The 20,615-nt window shown below is 43.1% G+C and overlaps 1 protein-coding gene across 2 annotated transcripts in view; it reads left to right on the forward strand.

Moving 5' to 3' along the window:
- The first annotated feature begins 436 nt into the window (after positions 1-436).
- XYLT1 (xylosyltransferase 1) overlaps positions 437-20,615 on the forward strand; it is a 177,803-nt gene continuing 157,624 nt past the window's right edge. For both annotated transcript variants that reach the window (XM_041401812.1, XM_041401813.1), the window contains exon 1: positions 437-751. In XM_041401812.1, coding sequence (XP_041257746.1) covers positions 530-751 — 222 coding nt within the window. In that variant the 5' untranslated portion in view covers positions 437-529. The remainder of the gene's footprint in view (positions 752-20,615) is intronic.

The following is a 20,615-nucleotide window of genomic DNA, read 5'->3' on the forward strand; positions in this document are numbered from 1 at the left end:
CAAAAAAACCCTTCAAGGACAAACACCGTCGGGGGGGGGGGGGAAAAACAAAACCAAAAAAACACAACAACCCAAAAAACAAAACCAAACCAAAACATCACTTCAGCCTGGGGGAACTTGGGCCATTTTTGCCGGTGGCGGGTCCGCAGGCGGGGGCTGCCGCCCGCCAGGTGCCGCGGCCCGGCCCGGCCCGGCCCGGCCGCCCCGGCCCCTTCCCCTCACGCAGCGCCGAGCCCCCGCACCGCTCCTCCTCCGCCTCCAGCCCACCCTCCTCCTCCTCCTTCCTCTTCCTCCGGGAACCCCACCCCTGGCCCCGGGCTGGCCCGGCCGCGGGCTGCCGCGCCGCCAGGGCTCCCCGCCGGCTTCCCCCATCCCCACGCGCCGCGAACACCTCCTCCTCCTTCCCCCCCTCCCTCCTTCCCCACCTCCGCCCTCCTCCTGCTGACGTCTGGCTCTGCCCGGCTGAAAACTCGGTGCCGCGGCGGATGCGGCGGCTCTCGGGAGCGCGGCGGCGGCAGCAGCAGCGAAGATGGTGGCGGCTCCGTGCGCCCGGCGGCTGGCGCGGCGCTCCCGCTCGGCGCTGGTGGCGGCGCTCACCGTGCTGCTCCTGCAGACCCTCCTCGTCTGGAATTTCTCCTCCCTCGACGCCGGCGAGGAGCAGCGCGGCGGCCGCGAGAAGCGAGACCGCGGCGGAGAGCAGCGGGGGCAGCCGCAGCGGCGCGGACCCGCCGCCCCGCACGGCAAGGCGATGGTAGGCGGGGAGCGGGAGCGGCGGTGTCTCACGGCGTCTGGCGGCACTTCTGCCGGGGCTGCGGCGCGGGGAAGTTGGGGAAGTCGCCCCGGGGCTCGCGTTCCCGCGCCCCGCGTGGGCGCCTCCCGCAGGTGCCGCGGTGCGGGGCCGGTCCTGCCCCGGTCCGGCGGCAGCGCCCGCGGGACCGCGGTGCAGAGGCAGAAAATGCATCCCTGGGATCCTCTCCCTTCCCCGAGAGAGGGATCTCTCGTCCCATTCCCCGCGCTGCCTGCCGCGGGCATCCCAGCATCCCTGAACTTCGCGGGAGAGCCGCCTGCCCCACACCGTCCTTGGGGTTTGTTTTAGTGCTACTTTGCTTTTTCCACCCGGAAAAGCGCACAGGCGCTGTTCTTTATTTTACAGCTCTGACAGGCCCAGGAGGTGACGGGCAGTGAAATGTAATGCAATCATTTTATTAACCGCTGACGACTCGGGGACGCTGAAACTGTACCCACACAGGATGAGGACCTTGTCTTTTAGCTCCTTCTTTTGCAAACTCTTCGGTTTTCATTCAAATGACTCAGGCCTGAGACCAGAAGGGGCTGCAAATCTGGCTCTATTGCCAGTTGAGTTTTCTATTTTTGAATTTTCTATTTTTAAATTTTCTATTAGGCATGTGAAAAAGCAAATTAACAGTGTTCTTGCAAACCTCAGATACGTACCACCAATACTAGTATTCTCCAGCTCAGGAGAAGCTTCCTTTGGTTTTCATTTTATTCTTTCAGCAGTAGGCTTACATTAAGTATGTGATGCCTCTGGAAGTGCATGCTTAGTTTCGTCAGTTTCTGTATTTTTGTTTACGTCCTTGAGAGAGAAAGCAAGAATTTGGGGCTCAGAGGTGACTTACCCTTGTAAATTGCAACTGAGTGGTTTGGCCTCGAAAGGCTGCAAAGAGCTGAGCTCCCAGCACACGAGTACTCCATCACTAACATTTGGGACAATTTGTAGTATGTACCCATCCACTGAGTGCAGATCCTGCTCTGCTTTCTAGATGTGAAAATTAAAAATCTAGTTTACTGAATTCAGTTTTTGTTTCTAAACATTATCTTATCTTGGTATTTGCTGTGTTCATAAATGTAGCTATTTAGGCTCCACTATTTTCCTCCATCACCTTACCCTCTGCCTCTTTTCCTGTCCATCAAGTATTTTATGCTTTCATCTCTCAGTCTTCTCCAGCTTTTTCCTTCCTGATCTCTCCACTGTGGGTTATCAAGGTTGGCAGACGCTGTTACCTGGGCAGGCAGGGGGCCGGGAGAGGGCAGGCTGCACCTGGAGCTTCAGCCCCGCATCCCAGCTCCCCAGACTTTCTAGGAAATTATCCCCTTCTGTGGGCTCAGGGCTATGTTGGAACATGTGCTCTAAGCAGTTGTCCTACAAATGTCCTGGCACAGTGTCCAGTTTGCCCTGGATGTGCTGGAATGAGTGCCAGGTTCGGGTCGAGAGCTCATTGTTTCCGTGCTGGCCGCACGCAGACGCTGGATATGAGTGTTTTGATGCTGGCAGTTATGAATCATGCCTTTTGCATACAGTTTTGATCAAAGACCTAAAGATGGAGCACTGGGGTTCTGAATAGAAAACATGTTTTAAAACACATGCTGAGTGCACCTATTATCTAAATGACTGGTATGGATCACACTGGGCTGTGCCACAACGTCTGACTTTGATATTAAAAAAAAAAAGGGCAACACTGCTCAAAGCAAGTGGCAGGGTACTTAACAACACTTTGTCTGGAGGTGATCTGGCAAGGCTTCTTCAAGATGACTTTATGGTACTTGTGGTTTTGCTTAGCCTGCACACTGGGAAGGGGCCACCATCTTTAAAATTACTTTGGTCGGAATACAAACCCTCACACTTAAGTATCCACCTATTGACTGCAACGTGTGCTTGGTGGAAAAGTGGCAGGGAAATGGTCTTTGTGTAGTCTTCTGCCTTAAAAACTTGGCACCTGTGTTAAATTGGTAGGTAAAGTTACCAGTCTGGATTTCTGACTCGGTTCACAAGGAAAATCTCTAAGAAATGGAATTGTGTATCATCTATATAAAGGAAGATTTTTTTTCCTGTTGTTTTGCTTGCACATTAAAATGCAATTTATGTAATATCCAAGCAAAGTTAGTATCCTTCTCAATCCATGTTTCCCATAGTTTGTGTATGTGAAATTGTTTTGCAACAGTTGGAGAAGCTGACTGGTGTGAGTACAGTGGTTCCATTATATCCACATGTCTTGGGTTAAGCACATCTGAGGGGCCCTCCAAGGATTTTTGAAAGATTTCTCAGTCTTGCATTTTAACCAAAAATAGTATTTATTTCAATGTGTCTTTGGTCTGTGAGTGGAATGGTGAGTTTTAATGCATTTTGAGGAGTATACTTTTGAAAGGCTGCTAAATGTTCATCTGTGATGTAGTTCTTGATTGTGGTTTTTCTACTTTTTTCACTTGCCCTGCTAACTACCCTTATGTGAGCCTTTATACTAAATAGTTATGCAAACAAGATTTTGGACACTTGGAAGAAGACAGTGCTTTTCAAACCTGTGTCTGAATGTTGCTGTATGAGGCTACAGTGCTTTTATTTATCTTGTTTTTAATTTGTCTCAGTCCTGTGTAAAAGACTGAAATGGGGGTCCCTATTTTACTTTACTGAGTTATCCATAAGTAGTGTGAGGATTTGGTAATTTGTGTCCATGGGAAAAGAAACATAATCCTTTGAACCAGGTGTTTAACATATATTTAGATTTTTATTAAGTGCTGTCAGATACGTGCAATAAGCACTATCATTTGGTAGCTAAAATAACATTGTGCTGTAGTAAAAGGTTTGCCACTCTACCTGCATGTAATTGAATGGGAATTGCCAACTTGGCAGGAAGAAACAATTTTGAATTGAGCAATTTTGCAACTGAAAACGCTTACTGTGCTAGATCCCCTGACCAGCTACACCTGGAGCTTTCATTAGTCATAAGCAGTTTCCTGCAGTTGTTCCATATTTAATTAAATCAGCTTATAGATACTTCTAAAGAAATATCAGCTGTATGGTTAGCACTGATTTCAGTGTGTACTTGCAACTGTTCTGGCAGCTGCACCCTTTGCACAAGCTTTATTCATGCAGCACAGCTCAAGTGTCAAAAGCACAGAAGAATTAAGCTCCCTTCTGAGAATGGGTTGATTTTTATGGGAGGATCTTTATCTTTGAAAAGTGTGCAACAGCTTTTTGTGAAAATACTGTAAGCATGCTGCTCAGTCTTGGGTTTCCTTAGTGCAGCCTGCTAGCAATGGTGGAAGGGGCTTGTGGGTGTTGTGTGTTGGGAACCCAAAGGCAAAAAAATGGGATGCAAATCTCTGCTTTGGGGCTGCTGAGGATGAGAGGGATGTGACAGCAGAGCATCTGCCGCTGTGATGTTGCACTGACGGGCTGTTGTGCATCACAGGGATGCACCTGTGGTGCCCAGCTGTGGCCCCTGCCTTGGAACTGGGTGTTGAAGGCACTGTCTGTGGGTACGTGCTGCTCCTTTGTGCCTCCTGCTAGCCGGGGTTTTCACTGCTGCCTGTTGTGCCATAAAACAGAAATGCCAGGGCACTGTTACTGTCAGTTCAGTGAAATACAGCTCTTGCCTGCTGGTGTGGGATCAAAGCATTTCTTCAGTCTGAAATTTTGTCTGTTCTTTTAAAGAAATGGTATGTTTCTTTCAGCATGAAGCTGTCAAAGGAACCAAACATATCGATAGCTCAAAAGGTTGAGAATTGTAGAATGAGAAGAAAGTGTGTTTGGGGTCAGTGAGCAGTTTTAATTCCTGTAAGGTGTTTTAATTCCAAGCAGAAGTTAAGCCTGGGGGGACAGTCCTGAGGATCATCAGTGTCTCTCCTTAATTTCATATCTGTCATGGGAAATGTGGTATTTCTTCTTCTCTTGGCAGTGTGGAGAGTGAGGCTTGGGTCCTCTATGGGTTGATCAGCTGAATGTGCTGAAACCTGTTTTTTCTTGCTTTTTCCTTCCTTGTCACCTCCTGGTGATTCATGCTGTGCTCCACCAGGTTAAAGGTGCAAGAAGCAAAAAGTAATTACAATGTGTGCCTAAACTCTGTAATCCCCGTTGGCTGCTGAAGCTAGGAAAGGCATCCAGGAGCTGCTCTGCTCCATGCTAAGGGTTATAAATGCTGGGATCAGTTGTTTTAACTAGAAGCAAAGCAGCAGCAACTCTAATGCTGGAAAACACCATGGGAATCATACAGGAAAGAAAACCCAGGAGGCTTTACTCCACTCTCCCTAAGGTTCGTCCATCAATTATTTCCCCCAGCCTTTTCCAAATGCTTCCCCAAAGCAAGACCAGTGCAGAATTCACCTTGTGCATCACATAAAAGCTTGGGATTCTTTCAGGTTTGGAAATGAGAGTCTTCTTTTGAAGTGTATTTGCCCCTGGAATGTTTAGATTGTGCAGGTAGATTCCCAGCACTGTTTTGCCCGAAACAAAACACGCAGCCTGGACCTACCCCGTGCTGAGCATCCGTGTGGGAGGTACAGGACAAGTGAGTTTCTGGATGGAGCACAGCTTTCAGTGCAGCACCAGTGCTAAAGCTCAGCTTTGCACAGGGGTGGCAGAAGGTGTGCCTTGGGTGAGGAGCTGGGCTACTGCTAGAGTCACTGTAGTCCCTGGGAGTTCACTCTACAGAGCTGCACTTAAGTGTCAAATAAGCTGTTAAGCTCCATACAACAAATGAGTTTTCAAGAAAACAGGAACTATCCCATCACTGGTTTATCCTTTTTGTTTCAGTCAGTGAATATATAGGTTCCATATATGCAGACACAATCAAATGGTACCTATTTATTCCACTCTAAGTATCTTGTTGATGTAGACCTGTGACCTCAGTAATTTAATCTGAACACAGGAAACAAGGGAAAACTGGTTTTCAGAAAAATCTCCAGACCTGAAAAGTGCAAAGAAGCTTAATGTGAGTTAATAATTTTGTGTATTAAACTTCAGTCCGGAATGAATCAATCTCTGGAAACTGAGTCTCACCAGGATCAGTGAAACTGCTGAGTTAAGGTACTCTGCATTGTGAATAAAATTAATAGCATCAAGCTATTATGTGACCAAAAATGATGTATTTCTTAGAGAATGGGTCCATAGTACTGACTTGACTGTTAAATACAGTTTTACTTATTATCAGGAGCTTAATCATGCTGTAATATGGCTTTAATAACAATCGAGAGGGAGAATGGAGACAACTCATCATTTAGTAATGGCAAAGGGGGGAGACAATTCATCTGCAGCTGGAAGGTGCATAATCATTTTTACAAAGTCTTAGCACTTAACAAGGCACACGTTAATAAAACAAACAAATCTTTGCAGCAAGAGAAGTAATGTATGCATCATTTAAGGGGAGTATTAGAGCCAAATGAGACTGTTGGTCTCCAGCAGCAGTTACCTTGTTAAGCATCTTCTCTGCAGGAATGTGGGAATGTGTTATATGAGATGGATCAGAAGCCTTTTCCAGGCCACTGGTGTAATTTTTGTTGTGTTGTTTTTTTATTCTTTAATGTGTGATGGGATTTTGCAGATGTTCCCTTTGAAATAGAAGCATTTTAATTTTTTAGCAAGAGAAGACCAGCTGTTGTACAGGGGACGTACAAATCCCATTTACTTCCTGTCAGCTATTGCAAAATGGGTACATTTTGGTGTAAAAGGCCCTCATTACCTGCCACATGTTTTGGCTCTATTCAGAAATATTTTTCAAAATATTTCTTCCTTTCAGCATGGGAAGTCTGTGATATGGCATCTTATTAGTGCTTGCTGAAGGGCCAGGAGTACAATGGAAGCATGAAGTGATCTTAATTTGTAGCAATAGTCAAATTATATAACCTCGAGGATTAATTTTAATCAAATACTTCCTGATTTTTCTTTATAGTGTTAAAATTAGATCTGGCATTTCACTGAAGCTTTTGCAGTGACTCTGTAATTGGAATACAATGTCCTATATTTTTTTCTTTTGTCTGAGGCTGATGGGATGTCTGATTTGGGCAGAGGCAGGAGCATCCCTGTGTGGATACTCAGAGGGCACGTGGGTTCTGGTGTGTATGACTGGAGTTGAGGACTAGCAGTTCCAAGTGTTTGAGTCTGATTTTTAGACTTGGAACCTCAGTCCTTCGTTTTTGTTTAAGAAATGGTAGCTGTTCCACAGAGCACATGTTGAATGGGAGACAGCTCTGTGAGACAAGGGAAGTCTTGGCTGCCTACTCTCACCAGTAACCTCTTGACATCTTTAGCAAAGTGTTTAGGGCCACCTAGCTGATGGTGACAGGTAGTTTTGGGTTTTTCAATTATTGGCACTCCAGACTAGTCCTCTTTAGTCTGAAAATTGTGGTTTTTATCTCTTTCCTCCAGAGGAGCCAAGCCCTGGCAGGTCACAACTTTATTCTTCCCTTTCACACTTGGTGCTGCTGATTATGGCTGTTTCCTTCTGGGTGTTTCCTTTTTAAGCTTGGGTTGACTCTCACAGACATGTGGGGTCTGAGGCCTTCTCATGAGCAGAGTTGAGTGTCTCCAGAAGGCAATTCAGCTCATTTGAGCTGTGCTTCTGGGCAGAAGCCTGCTCCTCTGTGCCAGCAAGGCAGGGGCCATGGCAGTGATGCTCAGGTACCTGCCATGCGTGTAGGAATCCATTTCTGTAGATGCCAGGTCTGGTGTTTGTCTTCCCCAGTCTGCAAAGTGTGCTTGATTGCTTAATTAATGTCCCATCCTTCCTGGAAGCAGTGTGGGTTTGAAGTAATCTGTTCTTGTGAAGCAGTTGAGATCTTCAGCAAGGACCAGGAGCTTGTCAGCTGCCATGCATTGGTATAACTCCATTAAAGTCAGTACAGACCAGCTGGGGATTCCGGACCCACAAATGTAATTATTGTTATAATGAGAGCATCAAACAAGTAATCATTATTTTTACTCCCTCTTTTCATTTCAAAATGAGAAAATTATTTCCTCTTGGATCAGTGAAAGTAATTTACATTATGCACAATAATGGTCTACATGAAAATATAATTATTATTCATTTGTATGGCACCATCTGGGCACTAGAAGCTTCACAGACACATGTGAGGAAAGGTTCCTGTCTTGAAGAGTTTACAGGCTGAATAGCAAGTTAGAGCTGCTAGCAGTTTACCAGAGTCACAAAGGGAACTTTGCATTACCATCAGGGACCTGTTCAGCACAGGATTCCACAAACCCTGCTTCAGGGATTCCTACTCAGAATTGCTCTGTGTTGGCACTGTACAGCCTAAGGGTGGGATAAGTTCAAGGATTGATTAGCATGGATGGATCAAGAAAGAACACAGCAAGGGGCTAGTATTGTAAATTGGCTGCCCAGCTAGTTTTGGGCAAGTAAAGGATATTTCCAGGCTTCACTTTGAAGCACAAAATGGTTTTCATGCCTTGTGGACCTGTGCTTCCTATGGAGTAATTCCCAAGCTTTACAACAAATACAGGACTGAAAAAAGTGCTTTACTTGAGTGTAAGTATGCACTAGAAGTAGAGACACCAGGCTTTTATAACTGTGTGGGTTTAAAAATTGAGCAACATGTAGCATTACCTAAACATATATCAGTGTAACCTTGCTGAGTACTGAAAGGGTCAGTACAGGACACTGAAATCATATGACTTCTTATTTTTAGAGATGATTAGAGAATTCCTCCAAGGGACAAACTATTTATAACACGTCTATAATATGCTGCTTTTTTTTTTTTTTTCTTTTATGATGAAATGAAACCAATAAATGAATACCAGTTAATTAAAAAAGTTAGCTAAAAAAGATTTCACACTAGTGTGTGGTTGACTCTGAGGTCAGATCGTGAATGCTTCCCACATATATTTTGTTTTCAAGCTACTGTTCTGTTGCTGTTCTATTATTAGAGAGTAAGTGGGATGCTTATTTAAAACAATTCTACAAAGCTGAATGACACTGCAAACTTCAGTTTAACTTGGATTTGGTTGAATGAGTCATGGACACTCATTTCTGCTTCATGCTGCAGCCTTTGCTTGCCCTTCAGATGTACTTTTCGGTTCAGTTATGTTGGTGAAATCTGAGTATTTTTCTTCAATAAAATGCTACTCGCTGACTTTTTGTGGTGGTCAGTTTTGGATTTCATGCTGTCTGAATTTCTGAGACGTATCTCATTTTGTTCTTAAAACTCAACCTGTTTCTGGTTATCTTTGTTCTTTATAATTGCATTCTTTCTGATTCAGGAGCACACAGGGTTCAGTTAAAGCGTCTTCTTTCAAAGAAAAAGCGTGTGAGGTCGTGACTGTATTGATTAAAGTGAAGCAAGCTCCCTGAAACTACATCCAGCCTGTTGACCCTTACTTGGGAGAGGCACAACAAACCTGAAAAATGACATTTCCAGAGGAATTTTTGGTTCTTTAGAATTGCACCATTGCATGTCACAGAGGCAAGTAGAGTCCTACGTGTTCTACCCGTGAACTCAGTGGGGTGACAACTGACACCCTTGGTGAGGAGTCCCACAGTTGCCAGTGTCATTAGTTATTTAAGGCACTTTTTTCTAACTGTGTGCCTGGAGCTCCAACTAAATAAATGGCCATCTGCTAATTATGAAAATGTAAACTGGAGTTCTCTGGAAATGGAGTGTTACCAGAGATCTGGATTGGAGTCATCTTGAACAGGCATGTAAATAAAAAATAATCTATCATCAAGCTAATCCTGCCTTGTAGAAAAGAATAGTCTCATGAAAACTAGCATTTTGTCTGCAGAAATCCACATTTGGCTAGCTGGGGATATATCTTGGCACCTAACTATATTGACTTAGATGTTTACAGGCTTGCTTATGCTCTTAAAACTTGATGTGGGTGCCTGACAGCTGTTTAAATATGTAAATATGAATTCAGGTGGCTACCTTATGGCATCTAAGTTCAGCAACTTGGCCCACAGTGTGTAAAACCAAGGAAACAAGCAGAAGAGGAGTGAGTGTAGTAAACAAAGCTGTTAGTGTGTATGCACTACGAGAATAATAATACTTTGCACAGCTACTGTGCCTCAAACTGCTACATTTTGGCATTCACTGGAATTGAGTTTAGTCACTCAGTGGCAGAAATAGAAACTTGGAGGTGCTGCCTGCTAGCAGAGTACATGGAGCAGTACCTCAGCAATGAGCTGCCTTTTTGGCAGTCTTACAACAAAAGACCTGAAAGTCTTCAGCGCAATATTTTGATAAGTCATTGATTCTTATTAAAATAATAATTATGACAATAATTATAGCTGTAGTTGGCTCTGACTGAGCTGCTAGCTGAGCAGAGGACAGGGGGAGGAGGGTTATGAAATATTCTTGTAAAGCCATCTGAGTGCTGCTCCTCCAGCTCTGTGCACACATAGTGAGGATGTTTGTCTCTGTATTTTTCATGTCCTGTGCCAGTGCATGGCAGTGCCTGTGTGCGGGGTGGGTCCCCCAGGAGAGAGCTGGAGATTCCTCTGCAGTCTGTCCTGCAGGCCACTCATCACTCCTGTGCTCATGTTCCTAATAACTGAGATATGATCAAGTAGGTGATAGTGTTTTACAGCAGTACAGTGATAAAATGGTGCAATAAGCTGCTGGCCATCTGGCTTTCTGTAGTTAGCTCTGTGACTTTTGCTGTGTCTCACCTTCACAGCAAGACCGCATCATCCCATCCCCAAAGCCTGGGTCAGGCCTCAGTGATACTGAAACCAAAGGAAGGTGGGGTAGGTTTTGCATGTAGCACTGTAGCTGTGATGACACTGTCCTGCAGTGTCATCATTTCTAATCTAATTCAGTATTAAACATTTACACTGGCCAGGCTGCCACCACATGACCTCCTGTGCTAAGTGACTGCAAGTGATTAATGACTATTTATTAGGAGAAGATGGTCTCAAACCTGCTCACTTCACAGACAGTGTAAACAGAGATTTCTGCTCCTCACCCTCAACCCCCAGTTTAAAAATATGGTGTTTTTTTCTCTTTGCTTTCTTTTGAAGGTCATTTTTTCATCTCTGGATGTTTAAGAAAAGCAGACTGCACTGGCCTTTTCCTGTCCCCATGTGTGAAGCTGCAGTGGGCATCTAGAGTGTGAATTTAGGGGTGCTTGCTGCCTTGGTTAGGGCTTCAGTGAAATGCGACATGAAATGGGCTGCAGGACAAGCTCCTGTGTGGGGAAGAACAAAATGTTGGGTCAGTTGCAAGGCTCCATGGGACCTCTGAGAGCACAACTAATTTAAAAGTTGGATAAATATAAATGCATTTATTGTGCTTTCAGAGGACAGGAATTTTCCAAAAGTGAATCTCCTAACAAATAGCCATTTTAAAAGGTAGCTGATAAAGAGAAAGAACCAGGTTAATTTGGAATTTTGGGTAACTTTGTGTAGCCTGAGACTCTAATTCTATAGGTACTGTGGGATGCATGGGTTTAAGCATGTATTTCACCTAATTTGACCTAAAGGTATTTTATGTGAAAGTTGTTGTAGGGTTTGTTTGCCATTATGCAACCAAATATATGTTAAAAGATTTCAGACAAATTTGATGCAGTTATTCAAAGTGGTTTGGGTTTGTCCATTTTAGCACCATCACAAGTCTGAACGATGATCTCATGTTCTCCCAGAGTGTTATCAATAGCTTATTCTGTAGTTTAAGTTCTTCAGGGGATTTTCACTTTCTGGTTGCACTGATGTAAATTTACAGTAATTCTCATATCGAGGACCTATGCATGAATAACTGGAAGGGAAAAAAAGGGTCTTGCAGGCCAAATGGTTCATCAAAATCTCCATTTTTGGACAATGAGATGGCTCAGCAACTGCTGGAGCATTTTGTTGTTTTTGAAGTGTCAGTGTAACTTTGCAGAGCATATTCAGCAGTCATGTACTCCAGATGCTCCCTGTTTGTGGAGTGGTGTCACCTGGAAGGGATAAGTGAAAGGAAGCCTTGAATTTCATACTCTCCTGGATTCAGCCTCAGGACTGTGTTTCCAGTTTAGTTACCAGAACTAGCCCAGCTTTGCTCTCAATTCTGCCACCTAAGCTTCAGTGCTTTCAAGCCTTTGGTAGGAATGAACGGGGCGCTGTGTGTGTTTTGTTTGCTTGTAAATGTTTGTATATTATTTGTGTATTATTCTTCGTTTTAACACAGCCTTGTGTACTCACTTCTTCCTCATCCTTGAACAATTTCTTCCTGTTTCTGGTGGTTGCAGAATCTGCTCCAGGTCCAGCTGGGGGTCACTCAGCTGGCAGTGACTTCAGTAGCTCAGCTGGGATGGTGTTGGTAGGAAGTGGATGAAGGTAACTGCTGAGGAAAGTGCTTCAGGTCCCTATTCCACGCTTGGTAAATAGTAACTCCATTATGAAATACTGTTTCACTGTTGAATAAATTGGCGTGGGTTTTTTTTTTTTTTCCTTGCTTGCTGTCATTGGTAAATTGCTGTCTTCCTAAATGTTGTTGTCCAGTTTGAAATACTGTTTCCTGTTGGCTTAAAATAAACACTTCTGCAGCATTTTCCTGTTTTATGTTGCCTACAGAGAGCAAAATGTATCCTTAAAGGTTTAAATCTGTTGCTACGATTAGGATGGGAGTTTCATAGCAACACAGAGATACCACAGGTGTTACAATCATCTCTTTAGTAGAGAGTTGGTGGTTTGGTGGTTTCTGTGTTTCTCCCCTTCCTGTTTACTAGAGTAAAATGTGTTCAAGACTCACTTTTGCAGCTCTCATGCAAACAGAGGCATGCATACATACCTGTATTCCACAGTGGTCAAATATTTGTGGTCAAATATAAGCAAGAGTTGCTCAGGCTAGAACTTTCCAGGCTGAATGTTGCTTAGAAAGATTTTGCTTTGCAGCATGCACTTTAAACAAGTCTAGGATGTGGCAAGTCATCACTTCATCAAGTTCGTGCTCTTTTAGTAGCAGATTCTTTTAGAAAATCTTCACGTTCAGGCTTGGTTCCACCTTTGATCATTGTCCTGTATAAGAATGATGTGTGGGAGATTTTTACAGGACTGATATTGAGACACCTTTGTCAGCTAAATCCCACCTTTTTCAGTGTTCTCAGTTGTTTACTATAGGATGAAGATGCAGATGGGTAAGAGCTCAAGTAAAACAGCATACTGAGAATAACCTGTGGTTCTTCAGAGCCACAGTGTCTTCATTAGGACACGGAGTGCAGATATAATGTTCTTTTCTGTTTGTTGTTCTGAATGGAATTACCTGTGCTAGGAGAGATTGGTGGTGGTGGGCAGCTACAGCTTGAGTTCCTGCATATTTCTCTTGGCAGTGATGGAATTATTTAACAGTCACTCTCCATTTGTAGTGGTTTTATGAATGTGAAAACGTAAAATTCAGGAAATTTTTAAGGGTTCTTCATATTCTGCTGGCCTTGTTTGGTCTCGGTGAAAGTTAATAATTTAATCCCATGCTGAATTACTAAGGATGCTCATGCAGGAAGACTGTGCTGAGTTTTGCATTATGGCAACATTGTGTTGATGGCAGGTGTGTTAAATCCATCTCTGTTGCATTATGCTTTAGCTCTGATTCTCTCAGTCAGCTTTTTAGAGGTCATGTGCTTCCGTGTGTGACTGTGGACTTCCTTGGGCCAGATTTGAAGGGAATGGGTGGAGTTTCTGAATGGGTCTAAAATGCCTGCTTTGTATTCAAGTGGATTACCTGGGTTAGAATTTAATTGAAATGTATTGATCCCCACCTAAGGAGATATACAAATTACCCATAAGTGATGATTAGCCCAGGTATCTGACAGTGTGAGGTTAAACTACAAACATTTATGTTGAAGTTTGTTTATGCAAACATTTAAGTTGTTGTCTTATATTCAGGTCAGCTTGTACAGTGTGTCAGCTCCAATGACTGGTTTATGGTGTTTTTAACAGTTGGCCTCAGTGATCTTACTGTCATTTCCAACCTAAATGATGCCATGATTGTATGAACTGAACTTTGATGAAAAGTATAACAAAGCCTCAGGGTCTAGAAGAAAGGTGCTCTGTCTGTGTGGCAGTAAGTGGATGTAGATTCACCTCCCAGCTTTACAGAGTGCTGCTTGTGTGGCCTCTCCTGGAGGAGGAAAACACAGGCTGGCTGTCTCTGCTTCCCAGTCAAACAGAAGCTCTGAGTCACTGGACAGGGACCAGGCTGGTGTGTACCAGTGCCTGGCAGACAGCAAACACATGGACTGAGGCTGCTCTGAGGAGTGATGTTTGCCACACATCCGTGTCTGTTTGTTGTTTGGGGTCTTTTTAGTGACAGGATGACTATCCTGGATAGAGCAGTCTCCCAAGGGAGCTGGAAGGTTTAAAGGGCATTCATGGCTTGGTAAGTGACTCACTGAGGAATGCAGAAGAGAAGGTGCATTTGAAGAAAAGCATGAGATGGTTTTTTTGCTACAATATCTGTTGGGATTGCTTTGACATAGGAGATGGTATAAATGTACTTTACTGTGACAAATTCCTATTCCAATACCAGTGCAAAAAGTGGCTGTTGTCTACATCTTCTGAATGTAAGTCATGTGTCTGGCATCACCTTGTGCAGGATTCCCAGAAGAAGGTGAGCTCTTTTCTCTGTTTCAGTTTCAGAGTCTTGAATTTGTTTGAGCCAAACCTGAAACCAGTTAAGAAACAGTTGCCAGCCCTCGAGGTGCCCAGGTGTGTTGTGCAGGCACTTTCCTGCCCCAAGAGAGGAGACCCTCTCAGGGTCTCAGGACTTCAGCTGTCCTGATTTGGTGGGATGGGTGGTCCAGGTCTGGACAGTGATGGTTGCATTCTGTTACCAGTGCTACAGGCTGGGGTTGTGCCTGGCTCACTTTGCAGCAGCTGGTTCTGTTTTGGAGCAGTTGGTGGAGGGAACTCATTTTATCTTCTTTCTGCTACATCAGTAATTGGGATCATTTTTCTGTGAGCTGCACACATCTGTGGCCCCAAACCTGTCTCAGCCTGGAGGAAGTCAGTGAAAGGTAATGTTTCCCACAGCTCAGTGCTCACCTGCCACTAGCAGAAGCAGATTATACTGCTTCAATTCTATGCATTTTATTTTTCAGGATTTAACACAGGCATTTATGAAGTCATTTGGTTTGCACATATCAGCATAAATAAGAGTATCTTCTGAACATACCTAGTTGCAAGCCTAATATTTCTTTTAAGATTACCAATATCCTTAAGTGTGTGTATGAAAGGGAAAAAAACACCCAGCAAACCCCCAAACCTTTGGCCTTCCAGCTGCTGACTGTGAGCATAAGTCCTTGAGAAGAAGCTTTTCTATTATCCCTAATGCTCCAAAGCTTGCTGAATAAACAAAATGAACACAGATGTTTCCTTGCAGGTGATACAGTTCATAAGAAGACACTACTCAAGGCATTGCTCAGCTGCAGCTTCTGTGTGCAGGAATCTGTGGACCAAACAATTCAGTCCTAACCAAGGAAACTTCCTGTGAAGTTGAACAGGCTTGCTGAGTAATACCTGTTGTGTTAACAGTTTATTAAACACTTAATGAATTACCCAGATGTGTTTAAATTAGCCAAAAGCTCATTTCTTGTAACATGGAAGTGCTGTGAGGGTGCTGCAATGTGCTGCTGAGGTTAAGTCCCACCCTTGGAGGAATGACCACAGGAACAGATATTTGCCTGCTGTTCTGGAGGGGTGGTTATGTTGCTCATAGTTGAGCAAAACCAACTATCATTGCTGTTCTGGAGGGCAGTTATGTTGCTCATAGTTGAGCAAAACCAACTATCAAATCAAATCAAATTCAGTACTGTACAGAAATTAAAAAATCAAATTCAGTACTGTACAGAAATCCTTCACAGCTGTTTTAATTCTGGGTAAACTCTGGTTATGCTGGTTTTAACAATTTTCTAAGAAACTTTCTACACATGATGAAAGAGGGATAACTGTGAGTTGGTTGCAGACAAAGCAACTCTTTGCTGTTATTCTGGTCAAGTTGCCTCCCTGTAGGTTTTTTTTTTTTTTCCAATTATTTTCCTCGTTTAGACAATTTTTTGTGAGAGTAAGATCTTTAGGCTTATAAACAGAATTTGACAATGTAGCTGTGAAGAAGAAGCCAGAAACAATGTCCAGATCCTCAGTGAAGCTGTGCCACAGTGGTGGATGTGCCCTGGGAGCAGAGGGTGCCTGCAGGATGCCCTGATCTTAGGCAGCTCTCACAGTCTGCCTACAGACAAGGTCATGGTTTGTACTGGAGAGCAGGAATACGTTAAGGCTTTAGGGCAAGCTTGAGGAACCTCACCACTTAGGCTCTGTGTGTTGCTGCAGGACCTGCTGTTGTGTTAAAAAAAAAAAAGAAACACTTAGCATATGTTTGAGAGAATTTGTGTTTTAATAATGATTTCAGACTATGCATTTCATGGATTTTTGGAGGTATCAGTTGCTACAGGAAAGTAACTTCAGTTGCTTTGCTCATGAGAAGTTCGAAGCAGCTTGTGTAGGATTAAATTATTTTAGAGCTGATTTCTGTTACTACGCTACTAACTCCTGACTTCTTGGTATCTCTGTTGCTGCACTTCTCCTCAAATCCCTTTTTGTTGAAAGCTGGCTGGCTCCTTCCCCCAGCAGGCTGGGCTGCAGTTGCTGTGAGCCCCAGGCAGTGGCCCGTGGAAGCTCAGCTCCTGTTCTGTCCCTGCCCTGTGGCACAGTCGCTGCCCAGGGCTGACTGCAGGAGGCTGCACCTTCAGCCACCCCTCAGCCCACACAGCGTGGCTGATTCACCTGCCCCCTCACTGGGGCAGAGATGAACTCTATCTCTGGATGCTCCCTTAGCATGCCATGGAAATTTCCTTTCATGTCCACGTCTATGCTCCTCTTCGCTCGCACCTTTCTTCTTTCTAAAGATCAGATTTTCCCGTTCTCTATTTCAATTTTATTCTCACTGATGTGTATTTCTACTTCTGTTCTTCCATCTCTTTTCTGAACAAAGATAATTTATTGTTTCTGAGCATTTGAGTAGCAGTTTTGTCACCTTTTTGCTGAGATAGACCAACTTTGATCAATAGCAAAAGAAAGTGGTTGTAGAAATTCACATGATGCACTTGCATACTCTGTAGTGTGTCTTTGTAGCTGGTGTTTAGCATAATGCCTCTGGAAATGTATTTCTGCCATGCAGCTTTTATTTGTGCAGCAAGGGACCCTGGCAAATGCTTCATGTTTGATATGAACTCACAGTCCTTTCAGATATTGAATAATATGAATGAGGGGTTATCAACATCTTCTCAAAGAGCACTGCAGTTTGTGCCTTACAATGATGGCATAATATGGCATGGCATAATGGGAAGATGGCAAACAGTGTTTGAAATACTATAAACTGTATCAGCAGTACAAGCAATTAAGGAAGGAAGGAAGGAAAAACTGTGAATTGTCTAATGTTGAATTCTCTTAAATGAAGACTAGAGTCTCTAGGGGAACTGGAAGTTAGTGCAGGTGTCACAGGGTAATGTCCTGGCCTTAGTTCAATATATCTGTGTTTGTGGTGTGTTGGGATATCAAAGGGCAGACAGGTAGTGGAACTCAGGCTGAAGGTCAAGTACTGTTCTTGATGGATTTGTGTGTGATTCATCCACATCACTGTGCAGGAACTTTACATGGTGTTGATGTTTCTGTTAGCTGGGCTCAAGGACACTGTGCTTGACATTTCTAGTTTCTATTTTTTCAAGATCCCTTATGAGTTAAAATAAAATGACAATGTCCATTATCCTTTAATATGCAGCATTGAATATGTAGTGAATTCTTGACTCCTCTGAAGTTGGTGGAAAAATTCCCAATCACAGAATTAACTAGGTTGGAAAAGACCTTTGAGATCATCAAGTCCGACCTGTTACTTTGAAGGAGTTAAGACTTACCTTAAGGCTTGTTGTCCTTTGAGTTATAAAGTCCTGGCAGAGCTGTAAGACCTGAAATATTCAGTAGTGATTGGTAGTGACTGACTGCAGTCAAAGTCACCTGGAGCTTTTCACCAAGTTGACATTTTGTTCTCTAAGCTCAGGTTGATGTATCCTTTAACATTTCTTACTCGAAATCAAGTTCAGCTTTGGTTCACATCACCAGAGAGGCGAAGCAAGCTCTGCCCTAAGCTGAGGCAGTGCAGTGTGCTGTGACATTTATACTGTGGCACATGCACCAATGTCCTGAGCTGATGTTTAGGCTTCTTTTCCCAGTGCAAAGCATTTGTGGGTTTTTCTCCCTGCTTATGAAACACACATGTCTCAAATATGGTATAATCAAATGCACTTAGAATAAATGCTCCCCTATGCCCCATTTGTTGACAAATCAGCCACCCTTACTTAAATATGTATATGTACTCATATGCATATATGTACATTGATATGTTTATGTGCATAGATATGCATATCTCTGTGGTGGAGGAGATTTCTTGCTATGTGAAGCTGGAGATCAAAGTGTGAATGCTCACCCTGAAAGGCAGTAGGGAGTCAGCCCATCCCAGCTACTGTATAAAAAGATTGATGTAGGACTTTGATGCTGCATGAAGCAGCTTTAGATTCCCAGTGAACATTGTTTTGTTGCTTAGAGGAAGGCAAGGATCTGTGGAGAGTGAATCTTGAGGAAAAAGAACTTCAACAAATAACAAGATGGAATTTGTATTCATACACAGCTCAGGTGTTTGGAGATCTAGACTGTGCACGGAGTTGTGCTGCTGTGACAAGCCAGCTTTTTATTCTTAACAAAATTGTTGCTATTAGTCTCTTGCAGCATTTGCAGCAATCCAAAAGCTCTTGTCACATTTGATTTCAGGTTTAAAGCCTTCAGTTTTTTTTAAAGGAACTTTAAATTTTTCTACTCTCTTAGTTGGAAAGTGGTTTCTGCCTGCTACTTTTGGGGTGGTTTTATTTTTTTTTTCTTTTTGAAACTTTTCTCTTTGGTATTTATAACAAAAACTGCTAACTAAGTTTTGTTTCATGTTCACTCCACGACAAAGTACATAATTGGCATAAATTTTTCTTCTCTAGCTGGAAGAGAAAGCACAACAAAGTAAAGATTTGGAAAGGGAAGTAGTCTGTCTCTATCTAAAACAAACGTTGATAATCTGGTGACCTTTCTAACAGCATAAAGGTGTGATATCTTGTATTTATTTGCAGTCTCCTTGGTTATAGAGGTTTTAGTGGGATCCTGTCCATCTTTTGCCAAATTCTGTGGGTTTCCCTCCAGTGTTTATGTTTGTATCATCAGGAGTTTGGAGCATAAACAGTTCAGTTTCTGCAAAGGAAAATGAGCTCTCGCTGGTCTGCTGAAGTTATCAGCAAAACGGGTGATAAAGAGGTGAGGAATTACGAGTCTGCAGAGTAGTAATGAGCAATTCTATTCCAGAGCTGTTGACAGCACACTGCTAGAGAAAGTTGTGAGAAAGTGATGAGCAGCATCCTGCCATTACTGGGCATTGGCTGAACGATTAGAAATAAATATTCAAAATAAATTACCCGTTTTTATTGTTGCAATGCATTTGTTGAGAGTCTTCTCTGACTAAAACCTAGAATAAGATTAGTAGTGCTTCTTTGTGTCATGGAGATGATAGCTTTGTTTTAAAAGCTGTATTAAAAATCTCTTTGTCAAATAGATAGCTGATCCTCCTTTCTTGGCTTGCTTTTATTCCTCTCCTTTTAAGAGATCTGGAGAGGTGTTTTCCCTGTGTGTATGAGTTGCTTCTCAGGGCAGACAGGGCATGTCATCGTGAAGAAGGATTGTGTGTCCTCTTGGTCAGGAGCGATTGGAGCATCTCGTGGCTGAGTGATATTTAACAGAACCTTGTAACCTCAGCTGAGGAAACAGCTGGTCACAAGTGCCACCTTGGTGAGGGGTGATGCCAGTTAAAACCTTGCAGGAGCTCATGCACAAAGTAACTCTTATGCACCTCTGTTTCCTGTTGCCTGTTGGCATCTTTCTAGCTTGAAAAAATTCAAAGGACAGATATGACAGCAAAATGTAATGTGCAATGACCTCCGAGCCTTCTCTCAAAGTAAAGCATGTTTGCAGTTAGAAAAGCGTATTATTTTATGTTCCAAATTAAGTCCTGTATTAAACTTGGAGAAATACAAGATGATAGCAAGTGAGGTGCTGACCTTGTTCGTTTTTCTCTGTCATCTGGCAGTTTTTCAGAAACTATCACTGTATTCATTATTTGTTCTCTATTTAAATTAGTTCTTGCTGCCACATTTCAGTTGATAATGCAGTATTTAGAATTTTAAACCACACTTAAAATATGTCTTAGGGTAAGAATATATAATGAACCAATCACTATTCATAATAAAGCATCCAAAGATGGATAAATTAATACTATGTGATGAGCCTCTAGTTTTATAATTTCAAGTTAATTCATAGCCTGATTTTTTTTTTTATTACTAAAGCATTGATACTTTAATAATTCTTGAATTTCTGAATTCTAGTAAGAATTTCAAATTAATGTTGCAAGTTGCAGTTCAGGCCTCAGTGAAGTTGTCCAGCACTTCTGCAGTAACTTCACCTGAGTTAAATTAAATATATAGTGATCTTTATCTTGGTTCCTGTAGAGAAGTGAACTCTACACTTAAGCCTTGTGAGGCAGACCTTATAGGGATGACTTTTGTTCTGCACAGTGCAAGAGTAGCTTCCCTCTCTGTCCTGTGTCTCCTCCTGACTTCAGAGGATGTTACAGGTTATTACTGGGACTGGGAGACCTCTCGACTCTGCAGGGGTAATGCTGCATACAAGGGGACAGAACTCGGTAGGTTTATTCTTGCTGACCTTTTTTTGTGGCCTTTGGTGGCCTCTGTGCCTCATTTTCTTTCTGGATTGAGTCTTTTGTCTCTTTGGATCTTGTAAGTTTTCTTTGAAGCAGGA

Source organism: Onychostruthus taczanowskii, unplaced genomic scaffold (assembly GCF_017590055.1).
Source record: "Onychostruthus taczanowskii isolate IOZ18803 unplaced genomic scaffold, ASM1759005v1 scaffold19, whole genome shotgun sequence".
NCBI classification, from domain to species: domain Eukaryota; kingdom Metazoa; phylum Chordata; class Aves; order Passeriformes; family Passeridae; genus Onychostruthus; species Onychostruthus taczanowskii.